Raw genomic sequence first — 23,052 nt, forward strand, 5'->3', positions numbered from 1 at the left:
TTTACTGAATGATTTTCTTGAGTAAAAGTCTCCCAGAAGAGGTGATATTTAATCTGGTCCTCAAAGGCTAAACAGACATATGTCAGGCAGGAAAGAAAGACCATTTCTAGGCAGCAGAAATGGCCTAAGCAAAGCAAGAAGCAACAGAATAAAGTGGGGAATGGTGAGTAGAGCCTGGGGTGAAGTAGCTGGAGAAGAATCCAGAAAGGTAGGTTGGGGGTAGTGTATGAAGGGGGCCTTGAATGCCCATTTTCCTGTGGGCAATGGGGAACCATTGAAGATTTTCTGGCTGGGCAGTGGCGTGATCAGACCTGTGTTCTTTCTCCTAACCAGAAGATCAGCAGAAGCAAAGACAAGAACCAGTGCTGCCCCATCTGTAACATGACCTTTTCCTCCCCTGTCGTGGCCCAGTCGCACTACCTGGGGAAGACCCACGCAAAGAACTTAAAGCTGAAGCAGCAATCCACTAAGGTGGAAGGTACTGGTTTTCCTGAGTAGTGCTGTATCGGGACCCCTCCCGTCCTCAAGGCGCCAATGATTGGTGCTCCCAGAAATGCTCACTGGGGCCACAGACTTGGAGAGATTGAACTGCTTTTAAGAGCCTTTAAAAATAATAAAGTAGACCCAGCTTCATTGAAATGCACCCTCAAAGTTGTGCTCACCTAACCTCCCTTTCTTTGGTTACATCAGTTTTTCTCTGTAGAAGCTTCTTAGCTCTGAGCTTTTGTCCTGACTAATAATTATTTATAACTCAGGAGTGCCAAAGTCCTCCAGGCCCTGCACACCATGAGAGCATTCTATCTCCTACCTCTTCAACTTATTTTTCCCTCCCAGCATCTACTTTCCCTTTTACCATGTGTTCCTAGTTGAAAGCTAAATCCTTGTCTTTTTGTGTGTGCTCAGGTTATGCCCTGCTCACTTTAATCCTCAAAGCTGCCTGTTCTCCTCAAGACAGGGACTTGCCTTTCAAAGCTGAATACTTCATGGCTGCCACTACTGCCCAGCAAGCTGTGTTTGCAACTGCCATGAATTCATTCCCAGTGCAGTGACTTCTAAAATAGCCCCCTTTATCTTGTCACCACTGGGGCTCAGCCCTCACTTTCACCTCGTTAACTCCTGACTTTCTGGGATTTTTAACCTCTGCTAACAGCAGTTAGTCAAGAATGAAGGTTCTTTGATCTTTTTTTCATTTTTTCTTAGTAATTTTTGCTTCTCTATTTTGGACCAAGAAGTACACTACACTATCTATAATACTTATTATCTTTTTTTAAATTTTACTTTATTATAAAAACAAGACAGGGCCCAGCCTGATGGGGCAAGTGGTTAAGTGCGCGCACTCTGCTTTGGCGGCCCGGGGTTCACGGGTTCAGATCCCGGGCACGCACCAACGCACCGCGTGTCATGCTATGCTGTGGCGGCGTCCCATATGAAGTAGAGGAAGATGCGCACAGATGTTAGCTCAGGGACAACCTTCCTCGGCAAAAAAAAAGGAGGATCTGCATCAGATGTTAGCTCAGGACTGATCTCCCTCACAAAAACAAAATAAAAATGACAACAGTGTTTTGGAAGGCTTTGAAGATAGAGTAAAAAATCACTCATAATTATACCCTCTTATCACACCCAATTCTAGTTATTCATGCTGTGAAACAACAGAATATGGACTTTGAAGTCATAGATGCCCAGGTTTAAATCCTGGCACTGCTATTTACCATCTACATGACTTCTTCATGCCTGAGTTTCCTCACCTATAAAATGTTGATAATACTATATACGTCATAGGTTATGAGGATGGAATAATGTATATAAGGAACGTAGAACATAATAGATGCTCAGTAAATAACAGCTGCTATTATTACTATTATCAGTATCATCAAGACAGCCAATGAGTGGATTCCCTCATAAAATGCAATAGTTGGTCAGGCTTCTACCACCTGGAGCGTGTCGCTGGCCTTGCTTATGATTTGTTCATCATTAAGTTATACTAGTACTAATTGCTTTTGTTTAAAGTCATTGTACCAAAAAGATTAAACATTAGGCCAAGGGAAACTAGCTTAAGAACAGAACTTTATAAGGTCAGTTATCTTTAGTTTTATATGGACTTATCTTCCCATGAATGGGAAAGTCCCCTGGAATATGCCTGGTCCCAAAGATTCCATATTCAAGAGGTTATTATCCATATTCACTTTTGGCCTTTGCCCCATGCAGATATGTTTTTATATACTTGTAATCACAGTTTATGTACCATTTGTATCCTGCTTTTTACTTTTCATTTAATTTTGTAGTTTAAGCACATTTCCATGTTATTACATGAGTTTATAACTATATTTCTGAAAGTAAACATTTTTATAATGTAAAAATAATACAAACAGGTTATATAAAATATAGATAAGTTGAAAGGAAAAGTAGCCATAATTTTACCAGTTAGAGATAACCACTGTTAACATTTTGGAGTACTGTTTCTCCTATAATCTTTTGTTATGTGTATGTGTGTATATTTATGTGTATATTTGTTTTATGTATATCTAGATTAAATCCATGTATATGTGCATATAAACATAGAAGATTTTAAATAACCTTATTATTTTTATAAAAACAGTGCATACTCATTATGAATCATTCTAGTTTAAACGATACAAAAGGTACCAAGAGGAAAGTAAAATATTACTCAAATCCTACCACCACGAGAAAACACTTAATATGTTAGTGACGTCTCAAAATACCAGTACACACATATAGATTACACATATATTTTTTAACAATGATAGGATCATATTGTGTGTGTAATTTTCTTTCATACTCTTTTCATTTAATATAACATTTGTATTTCCCCATGTTATTAAATACTTTTTAATAAACATTTTTAATGACTACATAATATCCCGTCATACCACACTTAACCATTATTCTAATGTTGAACATTTAAGTTTTTCCCCCTCCTCTTTTTTGGTATTTATAAATAACAGTACAGCAGACATCCCTGTAAAATACTCTCTGTATTTCAAGCTGTCTGAGAGAAGACTCCCATAGCTCTCATTTTTATTAGATGTCCACTAAGCGGTTTCTCTAACTTTACTTAACCATTCACCTCTGATGCTTCTCTTCGATATCTTTTACAGAATGACCTTTATGTCTTAACAACCATTATTACCTCTTTTCTGATGTCAGAAATCTACAGTCATTTTAGAAAAGTTGGAAAATACCGAAAAACACCCTTTTACTCTATGCTTTTGGTCTTTTCTCCATGCATCACCAGTATGATGTTTGTTCTTTTACAAAATTGAGGACATAAGAGACAGATTGCTGTATAAACTGCTTTTTTTTCACTCAACACCACATACTGAATATTTTCTCATATTATTAAATGTTTTACAACATGTACATTACTTTTCAAGTGCCTTGCTGAAACAATGATCAGGAAAAATCAATGTGAGGTTCCCTATACTGGAAAATTATTGTGGAAAAAGCCAGCAAGTTTCTTCTGGCTTGCTAAAAATCCTCAAAACTTCCCCCATTGAAGTGGTGCAGAGATGAAAGCATCTGAGCCGTGTGTCTGTGAGTGCTGCTGAGCCCCACCCCTCCTCCACCATTTTGGGGGGTTCTAAGCCACATTCTTAAAGTAGTAGTTACTAGGTTGACACCATTTCAGCCACGTGGACTCACTAGGGAGTCGTGGCATCCACTTTATAAGGCAGCAGCAAGTCCTGCGGTCAGCATCAGGACATTTGCTGACGCACAGGAGGCTTACACATATGCCCATACCAGGCTCTGATAACTGAATTCATTGACCAGAGCCAGGAATGTTTTCTGAAGATGAAAGCATAAGCTATAGCCTTCAAGTTTCCCTGCCACCCTCTGGCAGCTTGGCATAGCAAAGAGGGTATGGTCTTTAGAGTCACACAGACCTGGGTTCACTCATTAGCTGGGTGATCTTGGGCCATCTGAGCCTCAGTTTTTCTCTATAATGTGGCAAAATGATACCTACCTCATGGGGTGGTTCTGAGGACCAAAGGAGAAAATATATGTACAGGTTGCATAATAAATGTCAATGTCATCCTCTTGTCTCCCCAGCTCAGCCTAGAAGGCAGTGTAGTCTAAAAGTCCTCCCTAGTACGGTTGCCTTTTCTAAATGACCCTCCGGGCCCTCAGGCCCTTAATTTCTGCATCTGTGCATTGGCTCCCAGCTCTGTATTTTGGGTACTTTGAGGATGGGAACAAAACACCCAAACCTCTTGTTCCACCTGCTGTGAAGTTCTGGGGAATTCTGAGGGATAAAAAGACTGTAAGCACGTACATCTCTAGACTGTTGTAATTTGGCAACTTGACAGCAGAAGTGCAGAGCCTCCTCAGAATGTGAGAAATCAGGATTCGTGTGTCTAAAGTAGTTACAGCTGCTGAACAAAGTAGCTGGTCTTTGGGCTCCCCCAAATCTTCCCAGTTTTCCCAGTTAGGGAAGGCTTTCATTCTGATTCACACAGGCAGTGCCACATCTGCAAGTGTGATTAACTAGTGGCCCAGCCTTTCTTTACATTCAGCATACTCGCAAGCCTGGCACCTTCTGGGTTTTTTTATTGTTTCTGTTTGAACTCTCTCGCCGCAGCTCTGTCGAAACGCCTTACAAACCCTTTCCTTGTGGCCTCCACCTTAGCCTTGCACCAGAATAGAGAGATGATAGACCCAGACAAGTTCTGCAGCCTCTGCCACGCAACTTTCAACGACCCTGTCATGGCTCAGCAACATTATGTGGGCAAGAAACACAGGAAACAGGAGACCAAGCTCAAACTCATGGCACACTATGGGCGGCTGGCAGACCCTGCTGTCACTGATTCATCAGGTAAGGAGGCCCAGCTCACACCCAGAGCTGGATCAGGGCTTGACCACTGGGGCTCCGCAGACCACCAAGGCTATGCTTTTCTGTCTTAGGTCTTCTAAAGCAGGCAGGCATTGCAAACTCAAATCCGTGCAGAAGCCAGGCAGGAAATTTAAATAAGTGAAAGAGCCAGGAGGAAATATGGTCAGCTGAAGAGTGCATGCCTCTCCTAGCCAGCTCTAGCCAGTTGTTAGCATCTTTCAGTTTTTCAAAAGAATCTAGAAGCCAGAACTGAGTGAGAATTCTTCTGATTTTTAAATGTGCAACTAAATTAAAAAAATTTTAAACGCTGTGTGAGTCAAACCAGTCTCCAAGCCAGATTTGAATCAAGGGCCACCAGTTTGCAACCTCTAATTTAAACTCCCTGTCATCCACATTTCTTGTGTGAAGGCCTTGGCAGCCTCTATCAGATTTTAGAGTGTCCTCAGAGCCCCTCCTCTCCCAGCAGCTGAGGCCTGCCTGTATCCCTGGATAGTGTGATGAAGGAGACCACTCTGACTCAATATTAGCTACCTCCCTGACCTCAAGATGCCAGTCAGTGTCACATGAGTGAGCATTCACCAAAAGTGAGGAGCCCTTCCCATCACAGTAACTACTCAGGGCCTATGATAAGGCTGGGGGAGGGGGCGATTATTATTTTCTCTTTCATTCAGTCAGTAAATATTTATTGAGCACCTACTGTGTTCCCTCATTGGGGTAAGTAGTGACCAAGACTGACACTTCCTCTCATGGAACGTACATGAGCATTGGTATTGGTCCTCAGGGCTTCCTGGCCAAGCCTTGGAGATGCAGCACCAGACAGTCACACTTGAGGCCCTCATGGCATCCAGGTGTGAGCAACTTGACCTCAGGGAAGGTGCTGTTCAGAGTCATCTGTACTCTTCCCACGGTCCCAGAAAGGTGAACACCCACATGCCATACATGTTCCAGACCACAAAAGGGCAAGGGGAGAGATCATGCCTCTCTAACAATCCCCCAAACCCCAGAGCAGCCATACAATGCAGGCCGTGTTTGGACAATACTGACACAGATGAGAAGGGTTCCAAGAAGTGGCTGTGAAGCAGGGGGGGGATCCTTTTAGCAGGGTGCCAAGGATTGCTCCTCCAATGCCATGGAAGGACCCTGCTTTACAACCTTCTTCAAAATCAGGAAGAGGTGGCTGATGTTTACTTAGTATTCCACATACAGGCAGTGCCTTCTCTTTTAATGGGATTAGTCCCATATGCTGAGGAATCTGGAAACTTCAGAACCAAGCTCCTCAGAACCCCACTTCAGGGTCTGCCCTGGTAGCGCAAGCAGTTGGGTGAGCGCACTCCGCTGCGGCAGCCCAGGGTTTGCCGGTTCGGATCCTGGGCACGTACCGACGCACCGCTTGTCAAGCCATGCTGTGGCAGCATCCCATGTAAAGTGGAGGAAGATGGGCATGGATGTTAGCCCAGGGCCAGTCTTCCTCAGGGAAAAAGAGGAGGATTGGCATTGAATGTTAGCTGAGGGCTGGTCTTCCTCACAAAAAAAGAAAAAAGAACCCCACTTCACAACATGCTTCTATTTTGGCCTGCGACTGATAGGAACAGCATAGCATCCAGCTGGCACGACCCAGAGTTCTCTTGCAGCTGACCCTCCTTTACTCAGCCCTGCCGTGGTCATCCCCTCATTATCTCTTGTCCACTGGCAGAACTCAGGCACTGCAATGTTTTATGCTGCTTATCTTAACTTGTATCCATTCTGTTCTTTTATTTCAAGCCAAAGCCTCCTTCCTGTATCCACCCTCTTCTGTTTGTCTAAGGCTAAATTACCATAATCCTAAAACTGTAGCCTTGATCCTTTTTTCTTGCTTAAGGCATCTGACTGCTTTACAAATCAGCCAAAATCTTTCATGAAAACCTAGGCAGGGGGGCAAGGGTAGCACATCCCCCTTTGATATTAATATATACAGTATAATTTAATCCCCACAGTATTCCTATAAATAGGTATGATTTTACCATTTCACAAATAAAGAAGTTGAGACTTAGAGTGACTTGCTCAAGGTCGTACAGCTGATATGACTTCTTTTTTTTTTTTTGTGAGGAAGACCAGCTCTGAGCTAACATCCAATGCCAATCCTCCTCTTTTTTGCTGAGGAAGACTGGCCCTGGGCTAACATCTGTGCCCACCTTCCTCTACTTTATATGGGACGCTGCCACAGCATGGCTTAACAAGTGGTGCGTCGGTGTGCGCCTGGGATCCGAACTGGCGAACCCTGGGCCGCCACAGTGGAACACACGCTCTTAACTGCTTGCGCGACTGGGCCAGCCTCATGATATGACTTCTGTGTTGATAAATGACAACATCAGTATGAGTCTCTAGCTCTGTCTTGCTCTAAAGCTTCAATCCTCTTGCCTCCAGCTCTGAGTGTACTTGGCAGGAGGCTTTCCGAGTACACCTTGACCTCCTTCTGACTCACAGAGGTGGGGTGTTGATGTAAGATATGCAGGCAGTGACTTCAACTGACAGGGATTCTGCCTTAGCAAAGGATTTAGGTTTGTTAACAGCTTGACTTTTTCCTTCTGGCTTCAGTCAAAGCTTGTTTGTTTGTTCACTCATTTGTTTATTCATTCAATCAGTCAGTCATCCTACACTTACTGATGACTGCTATAGTCCAGGCCTTAGGCTAGATGTTCTCACATGTAATTACCTGATTTAATTCTGACAACAACTCTGTTGTGCAGGTTTGATTTTCCTCATTTTAGAAATGAGGACATGAAGATCAGAAAGGTGAAGTGATTTGTACTGTGTCCCACACTAGGCAGCAGCAGAACTAGCATTGAAACCCAGGTCAGTTTGTGTGTTGGGTCCAGAGAATAGTTTCCATGGGGCTCCTGGCGAGTATGAGTCAATGTGAGATGACCCAGAGTGTCCAGATGTCTCCCACCAGGGATAGATGCAGCATCTACCAAGCAGATCAAACAAGACTTGGAGTTTGCTTTATCCTCCAGGCTCACATTCCTCACATTTACCCAAAAATGCCAAAAGTAAAACCTGCGTATCATTCAGGCAGCCAAATCCTTCCAGCTGCCCAACACTCAGCATCCCCTCTGGGTTACTGGACTCTTCCTCTGCTTCACCCAGTCACTTTTTCTCCCTACTTAGGGCTTTGCCACCTACACAGAACAGGTCTGCTTTCTCTGCCCCATGCTGATCCCCCAGTTTCTTCAACCCCTATACATAAGACAGGTTTTCAGGTCTTATTAAATTCATATGTAGTCAAGAAATATTTGTTGAGCTCTTTCCTAATATGTGCCAGGCATTGGATATATGGTAGTAAACAAGAGAGGTATTGTCCATGTTCTCATGGAGCTTAAAGTCTAGCAGAGAGGACAGGTATTGAGCAAATAACTACAAGTTACAAGCTTTAGGAAAGGAAACAAGTGAGATACTAGGGAGATAACCTAAGATGGGGGAGCAGGGATCAAGGAAGGCCTCCCAGAGGGCAAGGGGACAGTGTGGGGCAAAATGATGCTGGGGGAGATGAGCAAGCATCTAGTCATGGCGTTGTGTGTCATGTTAAGGATTTAGGCCTTTATCCTAAGAGCATTGGGAAGCCACTGACAGTTGAAGCATTATTATATCATTCTGGTTACAAAGTAGAGAATACTTTGTAATAGGCAGGAAGGGTAATGGAGAGAGACCAGCAATGAGGTTGTTGTAATAATTCATACTGGAGAAGATAGAAGCTTGGACTTAAGGTAGCAGTGGAGGAAGTAGACAGAAATAGATGGATTCAAGAGGTATGTAGGAAGTAGAATCAGGACTTGGCCATCAAATGTGGGAGATGAAGGAAAAGAAACAGTCAAGGATGGTGCCCAGATTTAGGTGGATAACCAGCTTATCTGGAGTTTAAGATGCCCATGAGATATCTTTTTTTGTGTGTGTGTGAGGAAGATCAGCCCTGAGCTAACATCCATGCTAATCCTCCTCTTTTTGCTGAGGAAGACTGGCTCTGAGCTAACATCTATTGCCAATTCTCCTCCTTTTTTTCTTCCCCAAAGCCCCAGTAGATAGTTGTATGTCATAGTTGCACATCCTTCTAGTTGCTGTATGTGGGATGCGGCCTCAGCATGGCTGGAGAAGCGGTGCGTTTGTGCGCGCCTGGGATCCAAACCTGGGCCGCCAGTAGCGGAGCGTGCGCACTTAACCGCTAAGCCACCGGGCTGGCCCGCCCATGAGATATCTAAGAGATGTTACAACGAGGCAGTTGGATATATAGATCTAGACCTCCAAGGAGAGGTCTGGAGTAGAGATGTTGCCATTTTGATAGGTCAGAAACTGTTTAATATTGGTAGTTTCATGTTTTAACCTAATAGGTAGTAATTGAAGTAAGGAGAGTAAATGAGATCCCTTAGAGAGTTTAGAGAGAGAGGAGCTGAGGGTCAAAGATTGAGCCCTCTGGAAACTCTTTCACATGCTACAACATGGATGAATCTTGAAGACATTATGCTAAATGAAGTCAGCCAGTGACAAAAGACAAATGCTCTATGATTTCGTTGTATGAGATATCTAGAGTAATCAAACTTATAGAAACAGAATGTGGAATGGTGGTTGCCAGGGGTTAGGGCGAGGGGGGAATGAGGGGTTGTTTAATGGGTGTAGATTTTCAGTTTTGCAAGATGAAAAAGTTCTGGAGATTGGTTGCACTACAATGTGAATATACTTAACATGAAGAAAACACAAATTTCACTAACCCAGACCTCTCCTTTGACATTGCTGAGTTGTATACTTAAAATGGTTTAGATGGTAAATTTTCTGTTCTAAGTATTTTACCACAATCAAAAATAAAATAATAAGCCATTCCTCTGAGAACAGGGACAAGACAAGGGTGCCCACTCTCACCACTCTTATTCAACGTAGTACTGGAGGTTTTGGCCAGAGCAATTAGGCAAGGAAAAGGAATAAAAGGAATCCAAATAGGCAACAAAGAAGTGAAATTCTCACTATTGGCAGATGGCATGATTTTATATGTAGAAAACCCTAAAGAATCCACTGGAAAACTATTAGAAATAATCAACAACTACAGCAAAGTTGCAGGGTACAGAATCAACTTACAAAAAAAAAATCAGTTGCATTTCTGTATGCTAATAACGAACTAACAGAAAGAGAACTCAAAAAGATAATTCCATTTACAATTGCAACAAAAAGAATAAAATATCAGGAATAAATCTAACCAAGGAGGTCAAAGACCTATACAGTGAAAATTATAAGACATTGTTGAAAGAAATCAATGATGACATAAAGAAATGGAAAGATATTACATGCACGTGGATTGGAAGAATAAACATAGTTAAAATGTCTATATTACCTAAAGCAATCTACAGATTCAGTGCAATCCCAATTGGAATCCCAGTGACATTTTTCATGGAAATAGGACAAAGAATACTAAAATTCATACGGGGCAACAGAAGACCCCGAATAGCTAAAGCAATCCTGAGAAAAAAGAATGAAGCTGGAGGCATCACAATCCCTGACTTCGAAACATACTACAAAGCAACAGTAATCAAAACAGCATGGTACTGGTACAAAAACAGACACACAGATCAATGGAACAGAATTGAAAGCCCAGAAATAAAGCCACACATATATGGACAGCTAATCTTCAACAAAGGAGCTAAGAACATACAATGGACAAAGGAAAGTCTCTTCAATAAATGGTGCTGGGAAAACTGGACAGCCACATGCAAAAGAATGAAAGTAGACCATCTGCTTTCGCCATTCACAAAAATTACCTCAAAATGGATCAAAGACCTGAAGGTGAGACCTGAAACTGTAAAACTCCTAGAAGAAAATATAGGCAATAGACTATTTGACATTGGTCATAAAGGAATCTTCTTACATACCATGTCTACTTGGACAAGGGAAACTAAAGAAAAAATAAACAAGTGGGACTTCATCAGATTAAAGAGCTTCTACAAGGCAAATGAAACCAGGATCAAAATGATTAGATAACCCACCAGCTGGGAGAAAATATTTGCAAATCATATATCTGACAAGGGGTTAATCTCCATAATATATAAAGAACTCACACAACTGAACAAGAAAAAAACAACTCGATCAAAAAATGGGCGGAGGAAATAAACAGACACTTCTCCAAAGAAGATATACAGACGGCCAATAGGCATATGAAAAGATGTTCAACATCACTAATCATCAGGGAAATACAAATCAAAACTATACTAAGATATCACCTTACACCCATTAGAATGGCTATAATCACCAAGACAAAAAACAACAAATGTTGGAGAGGTTGTGGAGAAATGGGAACCCTCATTCACTGCTGGTAGGAATGCAAACTGATGCAGCCTCTCGGGAAAATGGTATAGAGATTCCTCAAAAAACTAAAAATAGCAATATATTATGAGTCAGCTATCTCACTACTGGGAATCTATCCAACGAACCTGAAATCAACAATCCAAAGAAGCTTATGCACCCCTATGTTCACTGCAGCATTATTCACTATAGCCAAGAAGTGGAGGCAACCCAAGTGTCCCTCAACTGATGACTGGATCAAGAAGATGTGGTATATATATACAATGGAATACTACTCAGCCATAAAAAAAGATAAAATCGTCCCATTTGCAACAACATGGATGGACCTGGAGGGTATTATGTTAAGTGAAAAGCCAGAAAGAGAAAGACAAACACCACATGATTTCACTCATATGTGGACTATAAACCAACACACGGACAGATAGAACTGTATGGTGGTTACCAGAGGCAGGAGGGTTGGGGGGTGGGCACAAGAGGTGAAGGGAGGAATTTATATGGTGACTGACAAACAGTAACGTATAACCAAAACTTCTCAATGTTATAAACTATTAAGACATCAATAAAAAGAATTTTTTTAAATAATAAAGTACACTCTGTACGATAGTTGGGGAAAAAAAAAGAAGAAGAAAGTGAAAAAACAACCAACAAAACACATTGAGCCCTCTGGAATGCCAGTATTAAATGGTAGAGGTCAAACAAGAAACAGCAAAAGAGACTTAGAAGGAGCCACCAGAGGAGAAGAATCAAGAGTGCAGCATACTGGGGGCTGGCCCCGTGGCTTAGTGGTTAAGTGCACGCGCTCCGCTACTGGCGGCCCAGGTTCGGATCCTGGGTGCACACCGACGCACCGCTTCTCCAGCCATGCTGAGGCTGCGTCCCACATACAGCAACTAGAAGGATGTGCAGCTGTGACATACAACTATCTACTGGGGCTTTGGGGAAAAAAAAAGGAGGAGGATTGACAATAGATGTTAGCTCAGAGCCAGTCTCCCTCCGCAAAAAGAGGAGGATTAGCATGGATGTTAGCTCAAGGCTGATCTTCCTCACAAAAAAAAAAATAGAGTGCAGCATGCTGGGGCCAGCCCAGTGGCCTAGTGGTTAAGTTCGGTGTGCTCTTTTTCTGTGGCCCAGGTTCAGTTCCTGTTCAGGGACCTACACCACTTGTCTGTCAGTGTCCATGCTGAGGTGGCAACCCGCATACAAAAAATAGAGAAAGATTGGCAACAGATGTTAGCTCAAGGCGAATCTTCCTCAGCCAAAAAAAAAAAAAAAAGAATGCAACACGCTGAAAGCCAAGGGTGAGGAGACTTAGAAGAAGGAAGGAGTCACCAGTTCTCTCAGGTGCTGTTGAGAGGTCAAATATGATGAGGCCTCATAAGCATCCATTTTGTCCATTAAATTTATTTTATTTATTTATTTTTATTGAGATAACATTACATAAATTTCAGATATACATCATTGTATTTCGATTTCTGTGTAGATTACATCATGTTCACCACCCAAAGACTAATTACATATCCATCACCATACGCATGTGGGAATCATCCCTCTCGCCCTCCTCTCTCCCCCTTCCCCTCTGGTAACCACCAATCCAATCTCTGTCTCTATGTGTTTGTTTATTGTTGTTGTTATCTTATGTTTATGAGTGAGATCATTCAGTATATTTGTCCATTAAATTTATTTATTTTTTTAATTTTATTTATTTATTTTTTTCCCTCCAAAGCCCCAGCGGATAGTTATATGTCATAGCTGCACATCCTTCTAGTTGCTGTATGTGGGACGCGGCCTCAGCATGGCCGGAGAACCGGTGAACCCGGGCCGCCAGCAGCGGAGCGCGCGCACTTAACCACTAAGCCACGGGGCCGGCCCTTGTCCATTAGATTTAGATACAGGGAAGCCACATTGGCCTCAGAAACAGCGTGTGGCATGAGTGTGTGCGTGCGTGCGTGCGTGTGTGTGTGTGTAGTGAGGTTGCAAAGTAATTGAGAGGCAAGAAAGTGGAGGAGCAAGTGTAGACAGGTCTTTTAAAAGGCTTGGCAGTAAAAGGGAGGAGATACAGGTGCTTTTCCAAATAAGCCAGATGTTGAAAAATCAGCTCTAGTGACTTACACTTCATAAAATCACATGGGTAAACCTGAATATCAAGCGTGTAAAATGAAAAGCAGATGAAAATTCATGAGTGGGGATGCTGGACAGATCTGTTTTTTGAAGCACCAGTGAATTCTGCAGTCGCCCCAAATGAAGATTTGAATGTAGCTTACTGATAAGTAAATAGTGTGCTGAGATCTTGTACCTCATAGGGGACGTAGGAGAGTCCAGAGACCTGTGGTGCAGAGGGAGGAATGGGGGCTTCACAGACCAGAGGGCAGATTCCAGCTGTGACCCCAGATCAACCACTTAACCTCTCTGGGCCTGTTTCCTGCTCTGAAAAATGGAGATCATTACCTATCTTGCAGGGTTGTAAAAATGCAAGGACATAAATATCCAAAATCCTGGCATGGTGCCTGGTGCTTAATAGATAATAAGAGTAGGCTGTTGTAATCTGGGCATCAGTAACTCTTAACCATTGGTGGTTGTCACCCCCTCATCAGCCCAGGTCCTACTCCTGACCTTGGTGGGAGGGTGGTTTTGCTAGTCTAGTCCATTATGCATCTTTTCCCTGTTAGTGTTGAACCATGAATTCTGGCCTTAAATGTCTAAAAAGTACCTGAATTCTGATTGCAATAATTTTCCCCTTAAATGCTTTAAAGGGCTGTGTCTTCCAGGAAGTACCTGAAGGTACAAGGGAAACAAAGGTAGCTGGGAACATTGGCTAGTTTATTGGAGTAGAGGAGATTGTTGGTGTTCTCAGTAGCTGCGGCTGCCGTGGAAGGCTGGTTAAAAGATTCTTTCCACCTCTTTGCCAGCATGACTCATGGAGCCCATATGAGTGAACTAATAACAGTGATAAAAGCTCACATTTGTTGAACACTTAACTATGTGCCAGATGCTTTTATTTGAAGCATTACAATAACCTTATGAGGTTGATACTAATATTAACCTCATTTTATAGGTAAGAAACCTGAGTCTCAGAGAAGCCCCACTTTTACAAATGAGGAAACCAAATCTCAGAGAGGTTAAGTAATTGGCCTGTGGTCCTACAGGTAAGAAACAATAGAGCTGGGATTTGAGCATAGGTGATTTCACTCCAGAGCTGTGAGACTTTAGGATGGCAGATGATTTGAAAGATGTCAGAGCCAGAAGGGCCCTTGAAGTCCTGTGTACAGCTGCCTTTCTTGTACAGCCAGCACCTGGCGTGCTAGAATAAGTATGGGCTTTGTAGTTAGCCACATCTGAGTTTGCCACTTACTAACTCTGGGTTCTTATACATGTGACTGTGCCTCATTTTCCTCATCTATAGAATAATGGTAATGATTCTCGCAGGATCATTATGAGAGCCAAACAAAATTATATGAAGTGCATGGCCTATATCAGGCACTTGGTAAATAATAGCTGCTTTTTATTATAAGTATTATGGTTATAAGTTGTGGTATAATTTGTTTATAGTTGAGAAAAGCTGAGAATCAGAAAGGGGAAGGGATTTAGCCAAGGTCACATGAAGGCAGAGCCAGGAATCCAGCCCCATATCTTGGCTCCTGACCCATGCTCTTTCTGCTAGACCATGTGGAGAAAGGCCATTTTGCCATTAGAGCAGCCCTGGTGGTGAGACAGGGTGTCTGTGAGCCCCATGGTAGAAAGACAGATTGATTTTCATAACAGGTGTTCTCATTTGTTATTGCAAGCTGGTGGAAAGTGGCACCTTCCTGGAGATCTCTCAGTGAAAGGCATCCTTAATGAGGCCACTTAGCACAGTCAAGATGGAAAAAAGTAACACCAAATGTTACCTCTTTGTTCTGTCAATGTTTTATTTACTCAGCAGATAACTACTATGGACCAGGCTCAATGCTGGGACTGGGGGCACAGAGGGGAATAGGGAGGTTCCCCATCCCAAGGAGCACATAGTCACACAGCATGTGTCCCCTGAGCATTGAGGCCTCTGGGATTCTCATCAGGGCCAACCATCTGACCTCATCCCAGCGATCCGTCCTCAGAAGGGCATTTAGACACACTGTCAAAGGTCCCTTCTTATTGGATAACTAAGCATCTTGACTTTTATGTGTGTTTCAGCCGGGAAGGGCTACCCCTGCAAGACGTGTAAGATAGTGCTGAACTCCATAGAACAGTACCAAGCTCATGTCAGCGGCTTCAAACACAAGAACCAGTGAGTAATCATCCTTTGAAATTCAAAAGTCTGCTGCAGGAGCTCAGGGCTCCTGAATCAGAACAAAACCAGGTGCTCCTTGAATAAAATGGAACTCTGGAAGCCTTTTCTCAGTCAACAGAGGAGAAATCAGTTAACAGAAAGAAATGTCTCCTCTGTAAGTTTTTCTCCCGTCTGCTTCTCCCCATTCTTTGGACCTGCTGAGCTGAGGGTTCTGGTAGAGAAGCATAGACAATTTCCTTGGTGATCTCCTAAAACTACTTGGATTACTTGGATTTCTTGACTTTTAGCAGTCTGATTAGGGAAGCGTTTTTTTCCACTGACTTGAAGACCCTGTTCTTCCCTGCCATCAGTTTTGTGGCAAGAGCTCCCTCTACAGGCCAATACCAAATATGACCATGTTCTTTCGTTCATTCTTCAAATACTTATTGAACACCCTCTGAGTGGTCTCCAGGACAGACCCAGCCTGTCCCTGCTCTCATGACTTTACCTTCTGATAGGAGGAGACAAACAATAAGCAAGTAAACAACCAATAATTAAAAATTATGATAAGTGCCTTGAGGCGAATTGGTAAACAGAGAGTCTTCTGTTCATGATAAGTTGAAAATGACTAGCATTCTTTGAGCCCTTGTTCTGTTGCTGGCCATATGCCAAGCAAATTCTCTCAGGTAGTCCTCACAGCAACCCTGGGAAGAAGGGATTATTATTTTAATTTTACAGATACAGGCAACCACCATTCAGAGTGACCCTATGAGGCAGATCCATAATTCAGACAGGCTCACAGCATGCTCCTCCAGGACACCATGCTGACAAGGAGGTTGTGGCGCCATGTGATACGAAGAGGCTGAGCCCCGCCGGGGGAGGGCTCACATGGTTCTTTCCTCTCAGAAGGGAACTGTGAAGTGTGGACAGTGTGTCACAACATAACCTTCTGAGGTAGAAATTATCGCATTTTACAGATGAGGAAACTGAGTTTCAGGCAGACAAGTCGGCTGAAGTGATTGCTTTGACTTTAGGGTTGGTTCTGCATTGCTCACAGAACCAAATGAATTAAAGGTGGTGGAAACACGGAGTGTTGGAGTCTAAAATGTCCTTGGTCCTCTCTGCTCTGCCTGAAGTCTCTTCTCCCACACTGCAGCAGATCTTCCTCTTTATTTGTAGCTATGTCTTTAATCAGGAGGACTCGTGAGGCTTCTCTTAGATATGGACGTGAGACAGGCCCCCGCAGCCCAGCCTGGAGCTCACTCTCGGGTCAGCATGCCTCCCTTGCAGCTTGCCTGGTGGCAGTTTCAGCAGACAGCCTGGAGCCAGCCAGAGCCCTGCCCTGGGGCTACCCAGACTTGAAGATGCTAGTGTTGTCTACTGTTTTCTTCCCATACTTCCCAACTATGTGACCTTGGGTGAGTCAGTAAACCTCTCTGAGGCTCCAATTTCTTTTCTGTAAGGTTATAGCTACAATTTGTTGAACACCTAATTCAATCTCATTTAATTTGCAGCAGCAGCTCTGTCTTAAGACCCCCCTTTTACAACCCAAGGAAACCTAATGTCAGGTAGATTAATGACTTACCCAAGATCACATAGTTACTTGGAGTTAGACCCAGGATTCAAACCTCTTTGACTCCAAATTTTGCTCTGCCACTTCCAAATGGAGTTCGTTATCCTCACCTTATAGAATGACGTGAGAGTTAGAGATAATATATGTGAAGTGCTAGTACCAATAAAAGGAGCTATGAGACATAAGCTTTCATTCATTCCACAAATATTTATTAAGCACCTATTATGTGCCAGGCCCTTTTTTGGGCACTGGGGCTACAGTAGAAACCAAGACTAATGCTGTTCCCTGATCCTTTGGATCCCCCTCTGGTGATATAATCAGATCCTAAACAAATCTATAAACAAATAAAACAATATCAGATGGTGCTAGGTGCCCAGAGAGTGGGATAGAGAGTGACAGGAGAGCCACTTTAGACTTGATGTGAGGGGGAGAATGATCATTCTGTATAATCTAGGTCATGTAGGGCCCTGTAGGCAGAATAAATGGTTTGGTATAGCAGAAAGACATGAGCTGCAGCCCTGAATCTACCACACTTAAAAAAAGTTTACTATGGGTGGGTACTTACACTTTCTGAACTTAAGTTTGCTCGTATGTAAAATGGGGGTGCTGTTCCCCCCCCTTGCACAATTGCCATGAGGATGAAATAGGATGCTGGAAGCAAAGCACTCAACATTGTGCCTAACTGGCAGTGGCCCTAAATAAAGGAGAGCTGCCCTGCTTATAACTTCAAGGCCCTGGAAGAGCTGTACTAGCATTAGCATAAGCTTCCTGGAGCACCATCACAACCACCACAAACTAACTTTGTGCCTTTGTTCTTTCTCAAATTACAGGTCACCAAAAACAATGGCATCACCCCTGAGCCAGATTCCAGTGCAAAGGCAACCCATTCAGAAAGACTCAGCCACATTGGAAGACTAGAGGTGTTTCTGTCCAGCACTCCAGGTTGAGCCAGCCATGAGCCACTTTCCTGTGACCGTGGTCAGCCCTTGGCTCCCTCTTCCTCCTTTCTTACATCTGGAGAATACAGAGGCCTGAGGCAGGAATGGGCCACAGACAGCCTCTGATTGGTCCAGGCAAATCCACCCCTGCTCCTCCCCTTTAGAATGGGCCCTGCAGGTCAGGACAAGGGAAGCACAGATCTTGAGAGGACTTGGGATCTCAAGTGGTAGTTTGGAGGATGGCCTTTCCCCTTCCCTAGCCCCTGTGGGCCATATGTCATGAGGCCCCAGGCCTGTCTTTTCCTCTGCAGGTCAGTTTTGGACCAGTCCCTGCAGCTAAAGAACTGAGCTCTCCCTAGGTTCTAGGCATCTCCAGTGAAACCTGGAACTTTCATGCCAGACCTTAGCCTAGGCAAGAAAGGGCAGATGGAAGTGGCCACTGCAGGGAAGCTAATGTGACACCTCCCAGAAAGTGTGGGCTTTTCTGACCCTGGAACCAGATACTGGCCAGTTGTACAGATTTCTGTTCACTGTGAAGTCTCCTTCTGGAGCAATGACACAGTCCTGGCAGAGCATTGCTGTCCCTCCTGCCCCTTTTCCACTGTTTCTGAATGGTGCTAAGGATCTGCAGCAGCTGAGGCCAAGCAAGAGCTGGAGGAGGCCTCAGTACCTAGTGGGATCCTGCTCCAATGGGTGTCTCTCCCCACCTCCATCAGAGGTGTTCTGACCCAGGGTCGTGTGGGAAAGTCCCCACGTACAGGTTTCCTTGATGATTCTGTGCCCTTAAAGGCAAACTGCCTTGTGCCAGCCAGCTCAGAGATTCATTGCTGCCCTTCGGCCCTACTAGCCGTCTCCTTCCCCTTGTGCAGCAGACTACCTGCCCAGGTTGCTGTGGTGCTAGCCCTCCCCATCATCCACCAGGAGATTCCTGGGTACCAGGGAGTGGAATGAGGCCCCCAGGGAAAGAAAGGAGAGCTGGTACAGTGAGGAAACAGATATTCCCCAGGCCCCAAACCTAGCTTTCTCCAACTCTGCTGTGTTTTATGGCCTGGGAGTTCACTGGGAGTGGATTTTTCCTTGTAACTTTCAAACAGGAATTCCGGGGAGTGGCACCATCAGAGGTACCTCTTCACTGGGTCAAAGAAGCCAGTAGCTGCTCTCATGGCCTTCTCCCCGCTCCCTATCCTTTTGCCTGTGAAATGCCTTTACGTATCGTGTGTGGTTGTGTGGGTGTGTGCTTTTGCTCTCTCTCAGTCACTGAAGCATCTAAATAAAGAATTTCTCTCATGAGCCAAACTGCAACTTAACAGACCTGGGATTTGGGGCCATATTGCCATTGGATCTAGTATGTGTGTCTTGACCCCTCACCCTACTCAGACTCCCAGGGCCCTAAATACTGATCTTAGGACTTAGGACAGAGACAGACATCCAACCTGCTTGGCAACCCTGTGGAAGTCTTCCCAGGTGCCCTAAAGTCAATACTACTTCATCTGCTTATCCACCTCCCCCTGTCACAGAGGGCCTCATGGAGGTCTTTAGAAGGTTTAAGTTGAGAATCAACTTTGTTTGAGTGGATCATTCTGGCTGCTATGTGGAGAAGGAATGTAGGAGATCAGGAAAAGAAACAGAGAGGGAAGCCAAAATGGAGACTGTATCCAACATGGCTCTCTCCAGGTCAGCTCCTTTGGGGCAGAGACCTAGCCTCATTCATTTCTACTTTCCTAACGTCCAAAGTGGTATGTCATGAAGTGTGTGTTGAATGACTGAATATGGGTGCATAGGAAGAGATGGCTTTTTCCTGCTCAGCTCTTACACAGCGATAGGTTTGTTCCATGAGACTTATAAGCCTAGTGATTCTTAGAAAAACCTCTTCTATGACCCAGAAATCAGCTAGGAAAGGGTGAGTGATGGCCTCAGGAGCCCTTTGTTTCAGACAGCCAGGTCTGAGGAAGGTGCCTAGGCAACCTCAGCTCCCATTCTTCCCTCAGCAAGCTGTTCTGGGGTACCTCCTCTTGGCCAGCTGGAAAGGCCCTACAACGGCCCCCAGGCTGGGTTCTCAGCTGTTATCTTCCAAAACCCAGACTGCCTCCAAAATTTCTCCCGACTCCTTCTACCGCACCCAGGATGTTAGAATTAGCCCCATCTGTGAGGCAAGGAAGTGAAGGGCAGAGGGGTGGGTGGGCTGCCAAACCATGAGCCCTTGGCTTGCGAGACTTCTTAGTCTGGATTCAGGAGTCCCTGATAGCTGTGTGTCCAGCCCTATTGGTGTGGGGACACAGGGATGAACACTTTCTTGCCCTTAGGCGGTTCACACACTGTTAAAGATCATTATGGTGATGGTCACAGTACAGGGTGCTGTGGGAACACTCAGGATGCAGGCCCTAACTCGGCCAAGGGTATGAGAAAGCTGGAGAAGTTGCGAAATCAGCATTTGATCTGCGTAACAACCTTCTGAGCTAGGTGATGATATTCCATTTTATAGAGAAGGAACAAGGCTTAGAGAGGTGCAGTGATTTGCCCAAGCTCTTGACACTAAGAAGTGGCAAAATGGAGAGTGGAATCCAGTTCTCTAGATTCCTAGTCTAGAACCCTTTCCAAATAAGGACTAGCATCCTTCCCTCATCCATCTGGGTGACCCTGGGCCTGCCTCACCCATCTCCTGGCAGCGCCGTGGACCCACAGAGCAAGCAGCCACTCAGGGCAGGGGCAGCAGCAGCAGCCGTCACAAAACAGATTGGACAAAGCTCAATGGTTATTTTATATCCCAAGCCCCCCGTACCTCTCATAATTTTACCCAAGATTCCCAGTGTATTAGACTCTAGTTATAACTAAGAAACTTAAATCAAAGTGGTTAGCTAAAAAGAAATTTATTGAGCCAGCCCTGATGGCCTAGCTGTTAAAATTCAGCGCACTCTGCCTTGGTGACCTGGGTTCGGTTCCCGGGTGTGGAACCACACCACTCGTCTGTCGGTAGCCATGCTGTGGTGGCGGCTCACATAGAAGAACTAGAAGGACCTACAACTAGAATATACAACTAGGTACTAGGGCTTTGGGGAAGGGAAAAAAAAAAGATTGGCAATAGATGTTAGCTCAGAGCAAATCTTTCCCAGCAAAAAAAAAAAAAAAGAAATTTATTGATTCACCTAATGAAAAATCCCAGTACAGGGATGGCTAGATCCAGGTTCTGACACAGTGTCATCAGGAAGAATTTAATCTTGCTCTACTTTCCTCTGTGTGGCCTCTCTCCAGACTGCGGACTCGCTCCAGAAGGAAACAAGATGGCCACTGGCAGCACCAGGCTTATATCCTGATATATTGGCAACTGCAGTGGAAAGAACATCTTTTTCTACTAGTTTCAACAAAAAATTCTGGGACTGACTCATCCAGCTTGGTCCTGTTCCCTTCTCTAAGCCAATCACTGTGGCTAGGAAATGGTACTCTGGTTTGGGGCCTGGGAAGGAATGAGCTCCACCTAAAACAGAGAGAGAGAGAGAGAGAGAGATGTCCCTAAAAGAAGGAAGTGTGGGCTCCTTCCAGACTAAGGGAGAAGAATGGATGTGGGTAGGCAAAAATAACTGTTGTCAACCATACCCAGAAATTCTTTATTTAACCATTTCTTTATTTTTCCCTAACTTTTTGAGATACAACATACATTTAGTAATATGTGCAAATTTTGAGAGTTCAGTTTGATGAATCCTCACATGTCTACACATCTGGACAGTCAGTCTCCAGATCAAGATACAGAACATTGTCAGCTCCCCAGAAGGTTCCCTTGTTCCACTTCCTAGTCAGTATCCCTGAGAAGTAAACACTATTTTGACCTCTATCACCATAGATTAGTTTTGCTTGCTCTTGAATTTTATAAAAATGGACTCAAACATACATTCTCTTGTGCTCAATATTATGTCTGTGAGATTCATCCATGTTATCGTGTGTATCAGAAGTTCAATTTTTTCCTGCTATGTAGTAGTACGTTATATTCTACTATTGATGGACAATTGGGTTGTTTCTAGTTTTGAACTATTATAAATAAATCTGTTGTGAAAAATTTTTTATGTGTCATTTGGCATGCATGTCCACACATATACCCAGGAGTGGAATTGCCACATCATAGGGTAGGTGTATGCTTAGCTTGTCTAGATACTACCATAATGGTTTTCCAAAGTGGTTCTACCAACTACATTCTCACCTGCAATGTAAGAGAGTTCCAGTTGCTCCACATCCTTGTCAGCACTTGGTATTGTCAGTCTTTCTAATTTTGGCCATTCTGATGGCACTCAGGAATTTGAACCCAAGGGTCCTGACTTCATATCAGGGCCCCTCTTTCTGTGAGCACCCCTGAGATCAGGTTTGAATTTCTCTAGCCTGGAATGGTCTCGGATGTCAGTGCCCAGGACCCATAATACACAATCCAGCAGGTAAACACCAGGGGGAGCGCCTGCCTGTGGCTCTGGTGGCCAAGGAAGGTCTCATGGAGGGAGAGGCGTCAGCCCTGGAGAGGCAGTCTGGTGTAGAACTCAGGCTCTGAATTGGGCAGCCAGGGCAGATCCCAGCTCTGCCATTGCTAGGCTGTGTGATCTTAGTTAGTTGACCTGTGCCTCAGGGTGAAGCATTAGTACCTACCTTACAGGGTTATTTTGGGAATTAAAAGAATAGATAACATATGACACAATTACAGTGCCTGATACGTGAGAGATGCTATGTAAATGGTGACTGCTGTTGTTTCTGTTATCAGCCTGAAGTAAGCTCTGGGTCTCCCTGGGGAGGTGAGTCCACAGCAGAGGATTCTGGCACAGCCCCCTGTATTAACACTCAGTGAGTTATAAAATGCTAGAAACATAAATCAATCTGATGGAGGGGGAAGAGGGGAGGCAACATGCTGGCCAAGGTGGTTCTTCCCTGGGCTCCAGCAAGAAGTCACCTTCCACTGCTAGGGAACCTCTGCTAGGGAACCTTATTGTCTGCAGCCAATGACACCTGAGGAGAAGACGAAATGGAATCATGCAGTAAAGCTCTTAGCGCAGGGCTGGATGCAAAGCAAGTGTTGGGATGTAACAGCCCCTCAATGCAGACACAGAGCTGTGTATGTATCCATATAGCAGCTGTGAGGCATGTCATGGGGAACACTGGC

The 23,052-nt window shown here is 44.1% G+C and overlaps 1 protein-coding gene across 11 annotated transcripts in view; it reads left to right on the forward strand.

Annotated features, from left to right (window-relative positions):
• The window catches only part of ZNF346 (zinc finger protein 346), a 36,104-nt gene extending 14,132 nt beyond the window's left edge, over window positions 1-21,972 (forward strand). For 2 of the 11 annotated variants that reach the window (XM_058546672.1, XM_058546632.1), the window contains 4 exons: window positions 334-478; window positions 4,598-4,831; window positions 15,335-15,428; window positions 17,814-21,972. In XM_058546672.1, the coding sequence (XP_058402655.1) occupies window positions 334-478; window positions 4,598-4,831; window positions 15,335-15,428; window positions 17,814-17,901 (561 nt within the window). In that variant the 3' untranslated portion in view covers window positions 17,902-21,972. Of the gene's footprint in view, window positions 1-333; window positions 479-4,597; window positions 4,832-14,219; window positions 14,311-15,334; window positions 15,429-16,589; window positions 16,829-17,813 lie in introns of those variants that run through there. The other 9 variants (XR_009220924.1, XM_058546639.1, XM_058546681.1 and 6 more) reach the window with 9 other exon arrangements.
• The last annotated feature ends 1,080 nt before the right edge of the window (window positions 21,973-23,052 follow it).

Source organism: Diceros bicornis, chromosome 1 (assembly GCF_020826845.1).
Source record: "Diceros bicornis minor isolate mBicDic1 chromosome 1, mDicBic1.mat.cur, whole genome shotgun sequence".
Classification (NCBI taxonomy): domain Eukaryota; kingdom Metazoa; phylum Chordata; class Mammalia; order Perissodactyla; family Rhinocerotidae; genus Diceros; species Diceros bicornis.